Below are 19,315 nucleotides of genomic sequence, written 5' to 3' on the forward strand. Positions count from 1 at the left end.
AAGTAATGAGAGAAGTGGTGTGTTAGCCTCAGCCGTACTAAGGCATTGTTTCAATGTCCATACTAGCATACAATGTAGAATCCAAGGCCAAATACAACTCCCAGAGCCTTTCAATGGGAATACATCATTATACCTAATAACAAGCCATATCTCTGTGCTGATTGAATACTTTATTTGAAATCCTAGATTAAAATGCATAATCTTCATTCCTCTGATTGCTAGAATGGAACATCAACATTTAAGTAGGAAATCACAAATGAGAGAGAAGATCTACTATTCTTTATCATCCGTGACTTATCTGTCCAATTCTCTGTGATCACACAGTCCCGTGGACTTCTTCTCATAGCATATTGAAATAAGCCTTCAGTACAAAGTTTGAATGAACAAAGAGCCAAGTCAACAGAAGCCAGTCGGAGTAGAAGTCGTCTGAGATCCCACCCTTTTTGAGATTTAGCTCTTATCCAGTCTGATTCATCATCCAATCATCATGAGTCTGACAAACGCCCCTCCATTTAGCGAGGTGATCGGCCGGCGCTCAGAATGGCGAGGGCGCAGCTGAGCTTTCAGAGGTGCTGAGCTCAGCGAAGACAAGATATTTTTTTTTTTTATCCAATAATGCTCGGGGGCGTCGCTAGAAGAGGTTTCAGGCGTACATGTGTAATCAAACGGCGCTCCCCAGCAGCAGAAAGAAGAGGCTGATCAATGAGCTCTCGCTCTCTCATTTTTGCTCTCTCTCTGTTTTCTCTCTGTGCTCCATTTTCTCTGCTTCACTCCAACAGGAGAGTGGCGGTATGTATTATTCATTTTCCAATTTCTGCCCTTCGGTCCTCTCACAATAATATAAGTGATCATCACTCGTTGTGGATTTACTACTTCTGCTATCGCTCTTCTATTATCTCTCTATTTTCTTTCTCCTACATTGTTGGGAAAGGCCCGTAAGTCAGCATTTCCCTGTTAGTCTACACCTGTTGTTTGAGAAGCATGTGACGAACACAATTTGATTTGAATAGAAAATAATCTCGACCACAATGTAAAATGTTATCGTCTTCCCTCATCAATCGTTTGCCCAATCCCAGATTGACCACTTGTTCCTACAGTACCAATCAAACGTATGGACACACCTACTCATTCAAGGGTTTTTCTTACTATTTTCTACATTGTAGGATAATAAAGAAGACATCAAAACTATGAAATAACACATATGGAATCATGTAGTAACCAAAAAGGTGTTAAATAAATCAAAATATATTTTATATTTGAGATTCTTCAAAGTAGCCACCCTTTGTCTTGATGACAGCTTTGCACACTCTTGGCATTCTTTCAAAATCGTCATAAAAACAACATGTGCATTTTTCCGCTAGAGATGTGTTTCCATCAAATTGACTTGTTGCAGAAAAAAGGCTGGGAGTGATGACATAGTGCACGTTAAAATACCCTTTGCGGTTAAATCCACTCAGAGCCTACATGGACGACATTACAACATTGACCACCACTGTCCCATGCACCAGGAGACTGCTCAGAAAACTCGAGGAGAACATCAGCTGGGCCCGTATGAAGATTAAACCATCCAAGTCACGCAGCATCTCGATTGTGAAGGGAGTACTCTCTGACCTGAAATTCTTCATCGGAGATGACCAAATCCCAACAGTGTCTGAGCAGCCGGTAAAAAGCCTTGGAAGGTGGTATGATGCAAGCCTGAAGGACAAAGACCAGGTGCAACAGCTGCGCAAAGACATCAGTAGTAGCCTACAGTCCATCGACAACACCCAGCTACCTGGAAAGTTAAAGGCCTGGTGTCTGCAGTTTGGTCTCCTACCCCGGGTGTTGTGGCCCTTAGCACTGTATGAGGTTCCAATCTCAACAGTGGAGAAGATGGAAAGAGGAGTCACAGGCTACTTAAAGAAGTGGCTCGGAGTTCCACGATGCCTTACCACCATAGGCCTCTATGGAGATGGTGTCCTCAAGCTGCCCCTCACCAGTCTAACAGAGGAATTCAAGTGTGCAAAAACCAGGCTCCAGATGACACTGAATGAATCTCGAGAACCAGTGGTGAGCAACAACGCGCCGACCTTGGCAACTGGGCGCAAATGGAGGCCAGGAAAAGCAGTCCAGGAGGCAACAGCAGCCCTCAGACATGCTGACATTGTGGGTCATGTTCAGCAAGGAAGAGGAGGCCTTGGGCTAACTAGCCGTGCTGCTTGGAGTAAGGCCACTGCACCAGAGCGGCGGAAGATGGTAGTGCAGGAAGTACGCCATCAGGAGGAGGCTGCAAGGAGGGCCAAGGCAGTCTCTCTTGCCAAACAGGGACAGTGGACTCGATGGGACAGTGTGGAGAAGAGGAAGATCAGCTGGAAAGATCTGTGGGCCATGGAAGCGAGGCGGTTGAGCTTTTCAATCAGAGCAACATATGACGTCCTTCCAACACCAGTTAATCTTCACCAATGGTATGGTGAAGATCCGGACTGTGCCCTCTGTTCCATGCCAGCCAACCTCAGGCACATTCTCACAGGGTGTAAAACAAGCCTCACCCAAGGACGCTACACTTGGCGTCACAACCAAGTCCTTAAAAACCTTGCGTCCGCCCTGGAGGACAAGCGAGCTGCCACCAACTCCCTACCACCCACAGCAGCATCACACTCCTTACGGACAAACTTTGTCCGCGAAGGGGTTAAACCACCGAAGAGCGGCTCTACACCATTAGAGCGAGACCAGCTGCGCTTGGCCCGCGACTGGAAAATGCTAGCTGACATTGGCCGGCAACTTGTGTTTCCTCCGGAGATCGCAACCACCACCCTAAGACCTGACATGGTGCTCTGGTCCCGTTCACTCAATAAGGTCTTCATCATTGAGCTCACAGTACCCTGGGAAAACTCAGTAGATGAGGCTTATGAGCGAAAACATCTGCGCTATGCTGATCTAGCTGCCGAAGCACGGCATCATGGCTGGAACACAGAAGTCCGACCAGTGGAGGTGGGCTGCAGAGGTTTTGTGGCAACATCTACAACCAGACTGCTTAGAGACCTGGGAATTAAGGGCCAGAGCCAGCGTTCGGCAATCAAAGCTGTATCAGAGGCGGCAGAAGGCAGCAGTCAGTGGCTCTGGATGAAGAGGAAAGACCCCAGCTGGGCCCCGAAGTGAGAGGGCCAGGAGGAATGCGGTCAACAATGCTTGACTCAGGGAGGAGGACGCCCCTGCCATGCATAGTCCCATGGGATGTTGGCTATCAACAACAAGGCAACTCCTATGACTAATTGGGAATGGGACGCAAGCGTAGGATTGATCACCCTGTCCCTGGCCGCCTTTGGGGAGGGTGTATAGTGTGAAAGGCCGAAACACCCTAGGAACCAAAGGTACACTACTGACGATGCGCTCCCCAAATTTCACCACGTTCACTGTTTATTAACTCTTGGAAGTGCTTGCACAACGGATAGTAACATCTCATCCTGTGTTCTTGGAATCCATGCACTGAATAAAAAAAAGAAGTTCAATGGGTTTCTATAACATTTTCAACTCCATTCATGTTTTTCTCACAAACAATGTTGCGTTATATAGTGAGTGTACCCATTCTGGTATTGACATAGTAGATAGTAGCTGTGCTCTGTTGCCGAGAGCGCACATATAGATTCGTCCGACTGCCAGATGGTGAAGCGTGATTCATCACTCCAGAGAATGTGTTTTCACTGCTCCAGAGTCCAATGGCAGCGAGCTTTACACCACTGCAGCCAAAGCTTGGCATTGCGCATGGTGATCTTTGGCTTGTGTGCGGCTACGGAAACCCATTTCATGAAGCTCCCGACTAACAGTTCTTGTGCTGATGTTGTTTACAGAGGCACTTTGGAGCTTTGTAGTTAGTGTTGCAACCGAGGACAGACGATTTTTACGCGCTGTGTGCTTCAGCACTCGACAGTCCTGTTCTGTGAGCTTATATGGCCTACCACTTCGCGGCTGAGCCGTTGTTGCTCCTAGACGTTTCCACTTAATAACAGCACTTACAGTTGACGAGGGCAGCTCTAGCAGGGCAGAAATTTGACAAACTGACTTGTTGGAAAGGTGGCATCCTATGACAGTGCCATGTTGAAAGTCACTGAGCTCTTCAGTAAGGCCATTCTACTGCCAATGTTTGTCTATGGAGATGGCATGGCTGTGTGCTCGATTTTATACACCTGTCAGCAATGGATGTGGCTGAAATAGCCAAATCCATTCATTTGAAGGGGTATCCACATACTTTTGGCCCTAATAAACCGCTTGCTTTCCAGACGAGTCATAGTGGGAGGACCACAGAACATCGCATGACTCCAAAGTTTACTTCGATATGATGGTTGTTATATCAATATTTGCACATAAAAGCGTTTCCAACAACATTACTTGTATCATTCATTTTACCGACATTAAAAGATCCCACCTTGTTTAGCGTGTCTTTTTCTGTCTACATTTGGAAAGTATACAGAATTTTATTTGTTTTTTCTGTCAGGACAGTCATGACTTTTTTTTATCCATGTACTTTACACGCATAAAAAGGTTGGATGGAAACCTGGTTACTGACAGTCACTTAATGAGCTCGTCAGCTAAGATTTTTTTAGATTGGTAAATTAGTCCAATGGCCAGCTATCTAAACTTGTAGCAATCATGGTTGAATTACTGCCCGGGGACTCTCATTGATTTTGTTAGTCACTCTCCTCCACGATCTCTCCTCTCCTGGCTCGCCTCTCTCATCTTGCCTCTCCCATCTCTCCCCTCTCCAATCTCTCATCTTCTCCCTCCCGTGTCATTTAAAACACATAACCTCCAGCTTCAGAAAGGGAACGAGAGCTGCTGGTGTGCTGCGCATATCTGCAGTGTGGAACGAGGGAGGGAGAGATCTCTCCAATCTCTCCTTTCTCCTCTTCCATCTATCCTCTAGTCTTGTCTCCCCTCTCTCCTTTCCCATCTCTCCTCTCCTCCATCCTCTCTGCTCTCTTCTATCCCATCTCCTCTCTCATCCATCCTCTCATCTCTGCTCTCTCCTCTCCTCTGCTGCCATCTTTTCTCTACTCTCTTCTCCTCTAGCCAAACTCTCATCTCCTCTCTCATCTATCCTCTCCTCTTCTCTCTCTCCCCATCTCCTCTCTCCTCTTGTCTATTTCCTCTCCCATCTCTCTTCTCCCATCTTTCCTCTCCCACGTCTCCTCTCCTCTTTTACCATCTCTTCTCTTCTCCCATCTCTCCTCTCCTCCCCTCTCTCATCTCAACCATCTCTCACATCTCCTCTAACCATCTCATCTCTACCATCTCTCCTCTATCTCATATCCTTCCTCTCCGCTCTCCTCTCCCATCTCTGTTCTCCTACCTCTCCGATCTCTCGTATCTGCTCTCCATATCTCCATTTTCTCCATCTCTCCTCTCTCTCTCTCCTCTCCCCAATCTCCCCTCTTTTCCCATCTCTCCTCTCCCATCTCCCCATCTCTCCTCTCCCATCTCTCCTCTCCCATCTCTCCTCTTTTCCCATCTCTCCTCTCCCATCTCCCCTCTTTTCCCATCTCCCCTCTTTTCCCATCTCCCCTCTTTTCCCATCTCTCCTCTTTTCCCATCTCTCCTCTCCCATCTCCCCATCTCCCCTCTTTTCCCATCTCTCCTCTCCCATCTCCCCTCTTTTCCCATCTCTCCTCTCCCATCTCCCCTCTTTTCCCATCTCTCCTCTTTTCCCATCTCTCCTCTCCCATCTCCCCTCTTTTCCCATCTCCTCTCCCATCTCCCCTCTTTTCCCATCTCTCCTCTCCCATCTCTCCTCTTTTCCCATCTCTCCTCTCCCATCTCCCCTCTTTTCCCATCTCTCCTCTCCCATCTCCCCATCTCCCCTCTTTTCCCATCTCTCCTCTCCCATCTCCCCTCTTTTCCCATCTCTCCTCTTTTCCCATCTCTCCTCTCCCATCTCCCATCTCCCCTCTTTTCCCATCTCTCCTCTCCCATCTCCCCATCTCCCCTCTTTTCCCATCTCCCCTCTTTTCCCATCTCTCCTCTCCCATCTCTCCTCTTTTCCCATCTCTCCTCTTTTCCCATCTCTCCTCTCCCATCTCTCCTCTTTTCCCATATCTCTGCTCCTCTCCCGTCTCTCCTCTCCTGTCTCTTTTCTCCTGTCTCCTCTCCTCTATCCCATCTCTCATCTCTCCTCTTCTATATAATCTCTTCTCTCCCATCTCTCCTCTCCAATCTTTCCTCTCCCAACTCTCTTCTCCCCATTTCTCCTCTCTCCCTTCTATTTACTCTCCCATATCTCCTACCCTCTCTTCTCTCCAAAATGTCCTCTCCCATGTGTCATGACGTTGGCCTGGGGGATAGGGTTTATGACAGTCATAAATACCTCTTCCCCCCTTTTCCCTCTCTCTAACCTACTGAGGTTACATTTAATAAAAAACCTTGGTTAACATAGAGATTCTGGAAACATCAGTAGGTGGGGGGAAATGAACTACATTCTGGCAATCCGAACAATTGAACATATGCGGTGGTACTTAATGAATATGATGTCAGTTCGGTTGTCATCTGAGACATTCTCATCAATGATAAGATGACAAACTCTACAGTGGAAAGTCTACACATCGGATTATCGGATTCACATGGAATTGTTGTTCAATTCAAATGTTTGAATATGAAATTATTTGTGACGGGATAAAATGTGAGATGTGGGTTTTCATAAGTTAGGGCTGCTCACTCAGTGGCCCGCCTCTGTGAAGGGCTAGAAAATGGGCTAGAAAACTTATCAAACACGCCCTCTTCTCTCTTCCTATATACAGCCTTGACGACAATAGAACTTGCTGTTCCGAGGATATGAGGGTGACGGTCCTATGTCAGAATGGTTCAGATAATAACTACAGAATGAAGCCAACATCAGCATGAGCTTTGGTTGAGCGAATGGTATGAACTTTGAACTCTTATTCACTACAGAAGTGATACCTCCTAACCGTTGAGTCAGCAACCGCAGTTGCAAACGCAGGTTAGGAAGGAACAGACAGTAACGTTGTAGTAACGTCTACCACACAACGACGTTACTACAACGTATCCAATTTACCACCAGAGACATTCTTCAAAGGACTTGGTTTGGCAAATGCTATTCTACCCTCCCATCTCCAGTCTCTCCCATCTCCTCTCCCATCTCCCTCATCTCTCCTCTCGCTCATCTCTCCTCTCATATCTCTCCTTTCCCATCTCTCATCCTCTGTCCTCTCTCATATCTCTCCTCTACCATCTCTCATCTCCTCCTCTCCCTCCTTTCTCATCTCTCTGCTCTCTTCCTCTCCTCCCCTCTCTCATCTATCCTCTCCCATCTCTCCTCTTCTCTCTCTTCTGTATCATCTGTCCTCTCCCCATCTCCTCTCTCCTCTTGTCTATTTCCTCTCCCATCTCTCTTCTCCCATCTTTCCTCTCCCACGTCTCCTCTCCTGTTTTACCATCTCTCCTCTCTGCTCTCCAGCCCTCTTTTCCCATCTCTCCTCCCACCTTTCCTCTCTCCCATGTCTCCTCTCCATCTCTCATCTCTCTTTATGCCTCTTCCATCTCTCATCCTCTCTCCTCTCCACTCTCTCATCTCCATTCTCCTCTCCCATCTCTCTTCCTTCCTCCTTTCCCATCTCATCATCTCTCCTCTCCCATCTCTCCTCCCGTCTCCCCTTTCCCATCTCTCCACTCCCATATCTCCTCTCCCATATCTCATCTCGTAACCTCTCTTCTCCCATCTCTCTTCATTCCTCCTTTCTCATCATCTCTCCTCTCCCATCTCTCCTCTCTCTTCCTATCTCATCATCTCTCCTCTCCCATCTCTCCTCCCGTCTCCCCTTTCCCATCTCTCCACTCCCATATCTCCACTCCCATATCTCCTCTCCCATATCTCATCTCGTATCCTCTCTTCTCCCATCTCTCCTTTCTCATCTTATCTCCTCTCCATGCGCTCCTCCACTCTATCATCTCCCCTCTACCATCTCTCCTCTCTCCCATCTCTCCTCTGCCTCCTTTCCCATCTCCCCTTTCTCATCTCTCCTCTCCCCCTTCTCATCTCTCCTCTCCCATCTCTCCTTTCCCATCTCTCTCATATCTCCCGTCCCATCTCTCATCCTCTCCCATCTCATCTCTCCTCTCCAGCTCTCTTCTTTTCCGATCTCTCCTCTCCCATAACTCCTCCCACCTCTCCTCCTCTATCATCTCTCCTCTACACTCTCCTCTCCCATCTATCCTCTACACTCTCCTCCTCTCCCATTTCATCACCCCTCCCATTTCTCCTCTCCTCTCCCATTTCTCCTCCCATCTATTTTGTCTCCCATCTCTCCTCTTTTATCTCCCGACTCAGTTGGAGTCCCTCCCGTGTCATTTCAAGCACATAACCTCCAGCTTCAGAAAGCTGTTGCTGGATTGCTGTGCATCTCTCCCATCCCATCTCTCGTCTCTCCTCAAAATTCCCCATATCTCCTCTTCCATCTCTCCTCTCCTCCATCTCTCTCCTCTTCCATCTCTCCTCTTCCATCTCTCCTCTCCTCCTCTTCCATCTCTCTCCTCTTCCATCTCTCTCCTCTTCCATCTCTCCTCTCTTCCATCTCTCCTCTCCTCCTCTTCCATCTCTCTCCTCTTCCATCTCTCCTCTCCGTTCCCATTTATCCTTTCCCATCTCTCCTCTTTGCTCTCGTCTATCCCATCTCTCCTCTATCCCATCTCTCATCCATTCTCTACACTCTCCTCTCCCATCTCTCCTCTATCCCATCTCTCCTCTATCCCATCTCTCATCTATCCTCTACACTCTCCTCTCCCATCTCTCCCCTCTCCCCTCTTGAAAAGATTGAGGAAGAGAGGGAAAAGGTCAACAAACACCCCCCATATTGGTGTCCGGGGGGGGTTGAAGGGAGTGGGGAAAGGGGTCACACCCCAGGCTTGGATGGCCGTGCTTTGATCAGGCAGGAAGTCCTCGATGGGTCACACACAGAGGTCGCCTGTAAGGGTCATCACTGAAGCTCCCTAGCAGGGAGAAGCCACTGGCGAAGGATATATGTGGTGCAAAGGCATGTTTTATTCAAGGCTGGAGTTGAAAATACATATGGTACTGCTCAGATGAGGTCTGAAATGGACACACACGCGCTTCCACTCAGAGAGACAGACATGAATCCACACGGACACGTGTACACGCACACACACACTTCAAAGCGTACACGCACACATGATACATGCATACACACACACACATGCTTTCGATGGCCATAGAGGATTTCACACACTGCATCTGTCCGTGTGCAATGGGTATTAATAACAGCTGATGCATTGTAAACCCTAAGGGCTGCTGTTTTCCCATCCATCTCAGACACTAACAGTCAGTTAGATAATGTATCACTTAGCCACGGTGCAATGCAGTCAATCCACATAGTCAATCCACAAATTTACTAGACATCTCAAAGGCAACTTCCTTAGATTGATCACAACTTTGAGGTGCCCTTATAAAACTCTCCGGCGCTGTGCGCAACATTACCTTAATGCATTAAATGCACTTCGCAGCTTTCGTTTATATTTTATTTCACTCTTTCCCCTTAAAGGTCCAACGCAGCTGTTTATATCTCAATATCTAATCCGTTTTGGCGGAGTAGCAATTAAGTACCTGACGGATTGTTTTCAATTCAAATGGTACAAAAACAAATAGCTTCTTAGATAAGAGCCATTTCTCAAGCAAGAATTGTGCACTGTCTGGGAGTGGTCTGAGTGGAAAGTTAAACGGAAAATGTGTTGTTATTGGCAGAGAGGTTTGGAACTTTTTCATAATGGTCTATTAACTGGGCAGACCAAAACTCCATCCCACCAAAACAGGCTGAAATTTCAGGCGGTCTTTTCAAACAACTCTTACACTAAAAGAGCATTATCCTCATTTTCACAATATTATTCCAAACTCAGTGTGGAAATATACACGGAGCAAACCAAACTTTTAAGAACACAGTCCTAATATTGAGTTGCATCCCTTTTGCCATCAGAACAGCCTTAATTCTTCGGGGAATGGACTCTACAAGGTGTCGAAAGCGTTCCACAGGGATGCTGGCCCATGTTGACTCTAATGCTTCCCACAGTTGTGTCAAGTTGGTTGGATGTCCCTTTGGGTGGTGGACCATTCTTGATACACACTGGAAACTGTGAAATTCCAGCAGCATTGCAGTTCTTGACACAAACCGGTGCGCCTGGCACCTACTACCATACCCCGTTCACCCTCTGAATGGCACCATACATAATCCATGTCTCAACTGTCTCAAGGCCTCAAAGTCCTTCTTTAACCTGTTTCCTCCCCTTCATCTACTCTGATTGAAGTGGATTTAACAGGTAACATCAATAAGGGATCATAGCTTTCACCTGGATTCCCCTGGTCAGTCTTTGCCATGGAAAGAGCAGGTGTTCTTAATGTTTCGTATACTCCGGTTATATTAAACACATGAAACTCATGTTTGTGACGGCACTGGGTCTCAAAGTAAGGACGGAGGAAAAAACATTGAGATGCAGCGAAATATAGCTCCTGCTAGCCACATAAACCCTTATCCTCCAGACATATGAATGTTAAGTTTTCATTTCCTGTTGGGAACCCAGGAAGTGTCACTGCTGCTTCGGCAGCAGGCTAATTGGGGATCCTAATAAAATGCCAAACAATAAATATGAAGGATGTCAGTCACAGGGAAAGAACACCAGCTTCCCGCATCCTTCTCTCCCTTCCCCTGACCAGCTTATATGGGGGCGATGGAAGGGATATAACTGCGGTGCACTTCATTTCACTTTACGAAACACCTGGGACTCGACTGGATGCGACGCTCCTGGGTTGTACAAAGTATATTTACAGCCACTTATTTATCTCCCCGGTTCTCTTTTTGGCTTTCAGAAATTCTCTCCTCAGACGAATGATTGGAAATGCAACAGAGCCGACCCGGTCGTGGGGCAGGTGGGTCGAGAGGGACAAAACAATCATCAACCCAAACAATCATCAACCCAGATAATGGAGGACATCCTCTGAAAACATTATCTGTCCCCTGTGTTAAGAGGTCTCTCTCCGATTTGAATGGTGCGATTTTTGCTTATTTTTGGACCTGATTGATATACAGGGGCGAGTTGCTAAAACAATGAGGCTGCCAGCCAGGCAGCTCCAATGAGAAGGTGGGAAGACAGGTCATCGTGTGGCCTGAAGGGGGCAGCACAAACAAGGGTGGGTTGATGCTCCATCACCAACTGAGCGAGAGGGCGGAGGGAAGTAGAGCGAGAGAGAGATAAAAAAAAGAGAGAGGCAGCAGGAGGATGAATACATAAAGGTAATGTAACGAGAAGTTTGAGGAGGAGGAGGAGTGGGGGTGGGGTGACGAGAAGATGGAGAGGAAGAAGGTGGACTAGTATGTATTACACACACAATGCGGAGTCAAAATGTGAGAGGCACCCTGTGGAGATATTCCACACTCTTTCTCACCCGTGATGAGGTGGATGGGGGGGGGAAGAAAAAGTAGCCCTGCCCATCATGCAGGTCAGTCTTTAATACCACTGCGTGACAGCGGCTCGCCACCTGCCTCGACCCCCTCCAGTCACACGCAGATGGAAATCTCCCCGTCTCCTAATCTGCAACAACTTGGGTAATCGTGAGATGATGCGTAAACATACCCCTCCCTCACAGCATGGCCGGGCCATTTACATAAACAAGCAGAAGAAAAGCGATGCCATGCTTCCACAGGTAAATGTGGATAGATTACATTGCCGAGTGGTTTGCGCAGCTTGACATTAAAGATGGTCGATCAAACGCTCTGCTACCACCCTCCCCCTGTCCCTGACTCACACACACACACACACACTGGGGACACATTTCATGGGTGCGCGTGGCAGGGGGAAGAGTGGAAAGGAAAACAGCGGAGAGTCATTAACGGGGCCCACACCTCATGAAACATGAGTTACATGAGCCGAGAAAGAGATAGCGACGCTTAATTAGAAATTATTCACTGTGTCGCAAGAACTGAGCGATAGCATTTCAACAGCCACACCCCAAAAAAAACTCACGTGACCTAAAATGACTAACAAAAAAAACAGTCAATGCACATGTAATGTTTATCTACCCCCCCCCCCCCGGCTTTGGTCTATGAAGTGAAAGAAATGAGTGACTGATTGGCTGTGGCTGACAGCATAGACTATACAGTAGACTTGAGCACGGGTTAACCCATTCAGCGCCTCCCTCTTTCCACATCCCGTAACTATACAGTGTCTCTCAAATGGTTTAGGCCGGCCTCGTTGTCCCCGAGGACAGGAAGTCGTTGACACGGAGGATCTGTCAATTACACCAACAGCTTGGAGGGACAGGTAAGACCATCGCTTTCTTCCTCTCTCCTTCCCTCTCTCTCCCTCTTCTTCAGTCCCCCTACGCTCTCTTTTCTCTGATTTAACGGCTACAGAGATGATATGACATCAACCCTCTTGATGGGAAATATCCTTGACACCCTTTGCTCATTTCAGCATCAGACCTAACATAGGCATACATTTGCCCATCCCCTCCATCCATACTCGTCCTCTCCCCACTCTCTGACTTGTAAAATGGATCGCTCCGCCACCACCCCACGTCCCTTTAGTCTGTAATGTCCTCCTAGAAGATCACACGATACTGCTGTAATAATGTCAACCCCCCCAGCCCAACATAATGGATGGCCCCACCCCCACCACTGCCACCCTCATCACCATATGTGAGATGGCCCAAAAGGGGGTTGGCCTTGTGAAAATGTCAGGTGAATATCAGAGAGCATACTTAAGTGCCAGGTTTAAGGTCAGGGGGAGATTGGAGATGGAGCCTGACTAAATGTGTTAAGAGGCATGTATAAAGGCCATTACAGGACGGTAAAGATGGAAGAGTGAAAGGAGGATTTATTTTCACCCCCCCAAAAATCTTGTGGTTTAGAGCAGGGGTTCCCCAACTTTTTGTGTTATTGTTTATTAAATACACCACCAACAATCTCCATTTGAGCGACGTACCAACATTTTGTTGTTTTGAAACTAATTTCCTGCAAGTCTACGTAGCTTACCAAGACTATTGACATCTTTTAGATTGGCTTTTTAAGTAATAATAATGAATAGGGACAATAGTCTCGACACGATTTCCCCAAATGTTAATCCGCTATTTTTTAAATAATTATTAGAATTTATATGAAACCTTAATTTAATTATACATATTCTTTTTTAAAGAAAGTGAATAGATAAATGATAGCGACAGAGACACACATTGCAAAACATTCCTTCCCAAGCTAAGTCCTGACTTTAGAATGTGTAGCTCGGCTTCTGAATGTCAGAGAGATAAAGATATCATCAGGCATTTTACAGATTGTTTCTAGGAAAAAGCATCACGACCTAATGTGCCGTTATAGATTTGTTTAAACAATTGTGAATTTGTAAAAAAAAAATGCTTGGCCTGCATTGCAGAGCTTGACGCATCACTACAGACCCGGGTTCGATCCCGGGCTGTGTTGCAGCAGGCCACAACCGGGAGAAGCATGAGCCGGTGCACAATTGGCCCAGCATCATCTGGGTTAGGGGAGAGTTTGACCGGCCGGGATGTCCTTCTCCTATCGTTCTCCTGTTGCGGGCCGGGCGCATGCACGCTGACACGGTCGCCAGGTGTACGGTGTTTCCTCCGACACATTGGTGCGGCTGGCATCCGGGTTAAGCGAGCAGTGTGTCAAGAAGCAGTGCGGCTTGACAGGGTCGTGCTTTGGAGGACAAATGGCTCTCGACTTTCGCCTCTCCCGAGTCCGTACGGGAGTTGCAGTGATGGGACAAGACTGTAACTACCAATTGGAAATCACAACTTTGAGGAGATAAAGGGGTAAAAACATAAAATGTCCCAGGAAACTTAGTTTGGGAACCCTGGTTTACAGTAATATGGATGAGAAGGATGCGTGTTCATAAACATGATTTATTCATGTTTATTTAACCTTTAACTAGGCAAGTCAGTAAAGAACAAATTCTTATTTTACAATGACGGCCTACCCCGGGCCAAACCGTTCCCTAACCCGGACGACGCTTATTCATTCAATTCAATATGTGAATGAGGGGAAGAATCAAGGTGTGTTATTTACATAGATGGAACCCTAACTCTAACCCTGTAATGTAAAATACTATAATAGCAATACTTGTTTACTACAACATCATTAAAGGGGGAAAAAACAACATGCGGTATTAACATAATACATCAAGACTAATGCTAATGCACTCTATGGATTTGTAGGCTAATATTTGTTTACTTCACCATGTTGCATTGAATAAAGTTTATTCAATTTAAAATACATTTCAAAATGTTGCTTATCACAGTGTTCATGGCATCTGAACGCATACAGTGGAGGAAAAAGAATGGACATATCAATCTCAGATTTCCCAAAGACTCCGAAATGAGGACACACTCATGTCACAGCTAAGAGACGGAAAGGGTGGGTTGCTCCGTTAAGGCTAGACCAAGTGTCCATAACGTTATTGAGAACTACCAAGAAATAATCACCTCTGATTTGGAGAAACACTGATGATGTATGAGTCATTATAAACTGGGTGGTTCAAGCCTTGATTGCTGATTGGCTGACTGCTGTGGTATAGGGTAGCTTAGTGGTTAGAGCGTTGGACTAGTAACCGGAAGGTTGCAAGTTCAAATCCCCGAGCTGACAAGGTACAAATCTGTTGTTCTGCCCCTGAACAGGCAGTTAACTCACTGTTCCTAGGCTGTCATTGAAAATAAGAAATTGTTCTGAACTGACTTGCCTAGTTAAATAAAGGTAAAATAAAATATCAGACCATATATATCACACGTGTTGCATTGAATAAATAAAATATTTTTACTGCTCTAATTACGTTGGTAACCAGTTGATAATATAATGGGCTCCCGAGTGACGCAGCGGTCTAAGGCACTGCACCTCAGTGCAAGAGGCGTCACTACAGTCCTTTGTTCGATTCCAGGCTGTATCACATCCGGCTGTGATTGGGAGTCCCATAGGGCGGCGCACAAATAGCCCAGCGTTGCCCGGGTAGGCCATCATTGTAAATACAAAAATGTTCTTAACTGACTTGCCTAGTTAAATAAAGGTTAAATAAATAAAAAATATTATAATTATAGCAATATGGCACCTCAGGTGTTTGTGATATATGGCCAATATTCCACGGCTAAAGGCTGTGTCCAGGCACTCTGTGTTGTGTCATGCTTAAGAACAGCTCTTAGCCGTGGTATATACCACACCCCCTAGGGCATTGTTGCTTAACACTGGAATCCCCTAGTACTGGCCTTCATAAAATACAGACAAACCTTAAATAGCATCATGCCTTTGTACTGTACATGTGAGTGCACCTAAGGCTAAAGCTCAATAGCGTTTCTGTATGTCACTCATTTCGCAGGGCTTCAGTATAGGTTGTTAAACACTGAGTGTGGAAAAACATTAAGAAAACCTGCTCTTTCCATGACATAATGACCAGGTGAATCCAGGTGAAAGCTACGTTCCCTTGTTGATGTCACTTTCAAAAGGATTTTGAAGCCTTGAGATAATTGCGATATGCCATTCGGAGGGTGAATGGTCAAGACAAAATATTTAAGTACCTTTTGAACGGGGCATGGTAACTAGACACAACTCTGATAAGCATTGGAGTCAACATGGGCCAGCATTCCTGTGGAACGCTTTCGACACCTTGTAGAGTCCATGCCCTGACAAATTGAGGTTGTTCACTCGATGTACATTGCATTGGATTTTTCCCATTAAGAGCATTAAGGCTGTGGACAAGCTGTTAGTGCCGCTGTCAAGGTCTCACCTGCTCTTAAGATGCTGGATGCTGCCCAGACACTTGAACTGTCCATTCACCATGATGGCCATGCGCGTGCATAGGGCCTCACACTCCTCCATGCTGTAAGAGAAAAAGGGAGAGAGGTAGAGAGAGAGAGAGAGAGAGAGAGAGAGAGAGAGAGAGAAAGGTTCAATTGTGTACTATAGGGCACAATTTTTCTACTCTACACAAACGTTAGTCAAAAGACTTGCAGAAACAAAACAAGTCAGTAAGATTTTTTTTCTATTTTGGTTGGCCAAACAATATGCAGCTACAAACCAAAATGGAGTTAAATAGTTCCCAGACTGCCGTGAAGCGTTCATCCATGTATACGGGTAAGAGTCTAGGTAAGAGTCTTGCTACATATTCAGATACTATAGGTTTCTAGTTTTGTCAGAACGTTGTTTTCATTGCAAGTTAAAGTGTACTGTTGCTGGCTCACTAGCTAACATTATGTGTATGATCTGTGTAGCAATTTTATTCAAATCAGAAAACTATTTGCATTGCTATTTATAGCCTAATGTTAGCTAGCTAGCTACCATTAAACCTAATTGGTTAGCTCTAGCTACCTACAGATTCATACTATAGCTATGACAATCCATTTGTATTGGTAGTATTGTATTGGTAGTAGTATGAGTTGGGATCATGCCAGTTCAATGTTTTTGCTACCTAGCTACATGTCTAAAGAAAAGACTCCACTTCTCCAGCTGATTACATGAACTATCAAATTAGCCAGGTGTGTCTGGGGGTGATTACGGCCATCTAAAGTAGTATGTGTGTATGTCTAGACAATAGTGACCCATCCACTTAGAGAGATGTGGCTGGGGGGTGTTTATAATATTTTTTTCACATAACTCAGCAATTTAGACAAGTGTGTCTGGGTAAGCGTCGTCTAATAATTATAACATGTTTACATCTGGACACAGTTGTTGATATTGCTACTATAATATGCAAGTAATCATTTCATTATACCGTCAAAACCTTCTGTATCCTGTGCATGTGACAAATCAACTTAGAATGTATTTGATATTAGTGTGTGTTTACCAGAAGCGGCAATATGAAGAACAACATGACCTGTACAAAAGTCAGATTAAGATATAGATAAAGTGTATTTTTACCTGAAGTTTTTCCTAATTGTAGGCTACTAGTTTTACCACTTTTAGACTTGAAATCTTTGTTTGTTTACTACACTACTCACTCTGTTCAGCACATGGCCTCATGTGAATCCTTAAAGAGATGGGTGGGGCTAAGGCTTAAGAGGGTGTGAACGATGCTGAATGGGTGTAGACAAAGAAGAGCTCTCCAGTAGGTACCAAAACATTCAAGGGCCATTTCCTCAAAAGTGGGGTTATGAGTTTATCAGCTTCAATGTCTTATTGGTCCTCAAATGCAGTGTATGACATACCATCTCTGAGTCTCTACTTTTATCCAAAATAAAAAACACCGGTATAATGTTGCTACGTAGGACCGAATCCAGGTGGTGGGTCACACATACTGTTCCTGTAGGCCCATAGCAATGCCTAAGAACATTCCAAACAACTGAGTCATCTGTGGGAAAGTGTGTTTGAGAATGCTAACTGCCAAATCCAGGCTTACTTGTTTATATATTGTATATATTTCCATGAGAGTTATCAGAATAAAGTTGACTCTATTCCACATAGTAAGAAGGATCTTATTGGAATAGACTGCCCGTAAAATTCATGACCAATGTTCAAGTACTGTCTTTTTCCTTCTTTGAAGAAAAAAACAAGACACATCTGGCCTGTCTTTGAAATATGCATGCCGCATCCACATTCCAGCTTTGTGGTAAATACTGCAGCAAATGGACAACTTTCAGCTGAAAAATTATTTTAGCTGGGCTTCGCTTCACGCTGTTCGTTCGGAGGCGGGGGGGGGGGGGGGGCATGAGATGAGGGTCTAATTTTTCATGCCTGGTTCAGGTCCAGAGAGCCGGATGGTTGGCTCCCGGGCTCTGGTGATCATTTTAGGACATCTCCTTTGACAGCACTAGCTTTATTAGGGGGAGTGGAGTCGAACATCTGTACATTTTTGTTTTGTGTTTCAGCTGCCATTCTGGATGCAGCCCGGTTCATTTCTTGCTGAGGTGGAGGCTTTGCATACCTTTGCTGAGGGATGGAGCAATTAGCATTATGATCATGTAAAACCTGGCAAATGCGCCGCTTGACCAACAAAAGCACCTGGTTGCAATATGGATGATTGGACGCAACTGAGCTGTGTACCAGCTATCACTAATACAACAAATGTGCTTTGTTCTCAGAAAAATAACACAATATTGAATGGTGATAATGGATTCACAAACTAAACTGTACAACGTTTTTCGTATCACCCGCTTCCATAAGAAGTTAAAGATTTAAAAACAATATTGCAGTTTGGAGAGAGAACACAATGGAGTCATGAATAAACATGAGTGGAGTGAAGTACTATCCATCTCGTTGTTTGTTTTTAGTTCCTGGATTTCTTAGTTTGAGTTACAGTGTGTCATATTGGTAATTGCACCATTATCCACTCCACCTGGCCCATTCACTATAATTGTGTATACATACATTTGCACATATTAACTCTGAACTCAGATCCAAGAGCTTAAAGGACCAACTTACAAGAAGTCGCAAATTAGAGTCACACTCCCAAATCTAACTTGAGAGTTGCCTTAAAACAGTAAGAGAACATACCTGTGTGATGTTAGGATGACTGAGCGTCCCTCTTTGATGACACTCAGGATGCAGTCCCACAGGAAGCGTCTGGCTTTGGGGTCCATCCCTGTTGTTGGCTCATCCTACAGTAACGGGACAAAAGGCGTTCCCTCAACGTTTGACCTCCATGATGTTTTATGTTATCCCAATGTTATCACATCTCTACTCTTATTCTCCATTCAAATGATCTCAGTCTTACTTAAATGTTCCAGATCCATAGACAGATGATCTAATCTTAAAAGGATTGTCCATTAAAAAAAAAATGTATTTGGGTATTTTGTTCATTAGTCCATTAGTACTATCCCCAAAAATATTAAAATGTTTATTTTGAGTGAATTATCCCTTTAAATGCTAAATCTGTAAAATTTTATTTTAGTCAATAGTGATTAATAATACAAAATTGATTCTTGATGGCATGGTAGGCTGTTGAAATTACAGATTGGGCCTTTAACCCTCAGAATGTGTTCCTAAGGTCTCATATCCCTGTAGCCCCAAACTTTGACATCTCACAGCATTATGCTGCTGACACTAGACTGATATGCCCCTTCCAGTTAGAAGAGGACTACATTTAGACATGAAAGCACACTTAATGTTTCAAAGGCTTCTGCTACCAACACTAACCAGTGGAATCAAAGCAGTGTAGAGGAGCTTTGGAATTGGGGAGGCTACATGGGGAGAGCCGAGGGCATCAGGCACTTTCAGACCCAGCCAAACAAATTCCCAGGGGACTTCTCTCTTACAGACATTGTGAATGCAATATGCGCGGGCGCACACACTTTCTCATTCCCCATTCCCTTTCTCTCTCCCCGGGCTAG

The 19,315-nt window shown here is 45.3% G+C and overlaps 1 protein-coding gene across 3 annotated transcripts in view; it reads right to left on the reverse strand.

Annotated features, from left to right (window-relative positions):
- The window catches only part of LOC135510599 (phospholipid-transporting ATPase ABCA1-like), a 246,065-nt gene that overhangs the window by 12,835 nt on the left and 213,915 nt on the right, over nt 1–19,315 (reverse strand). For all 3 annotated transcript variants that reach the window (XM_064931639.1, XM_064931637.1, XM_064931638.1), the window contains exons 47-48: nt 18,480–18,583; nt 15,778–15,870 (exon numbers count right to left, since the gene is read on the reverse strand). In XM_064931639.1, coding sequence (XP_064787711.1) covers nt 15,778–15,870; nt 18,480–18,583 — 197 coding nt within the window. The remainder of the gene's footprint in view (nt 1–15,777; nt 15,871–18,479; nt 18,584–19,315) is intronic.

The sequence above is a fragment of the Oncorhynchus masou genome, chromosome 23 (genome assembly GCF_036934945.1).
Source record: "Oncorhynchus masou masou isolate Uvic2021 chromosome 23, UVic_Omas_1.1, whole genome shotgun sequence".
Classification (NCBI taxonomy): domain Eukaryota; kingdom Metazoa; phylum Chordata; class Actinopteri; order Salmoniformes; family Salmonidae; genus Oncorhynchus; species Oncorhynchus masou.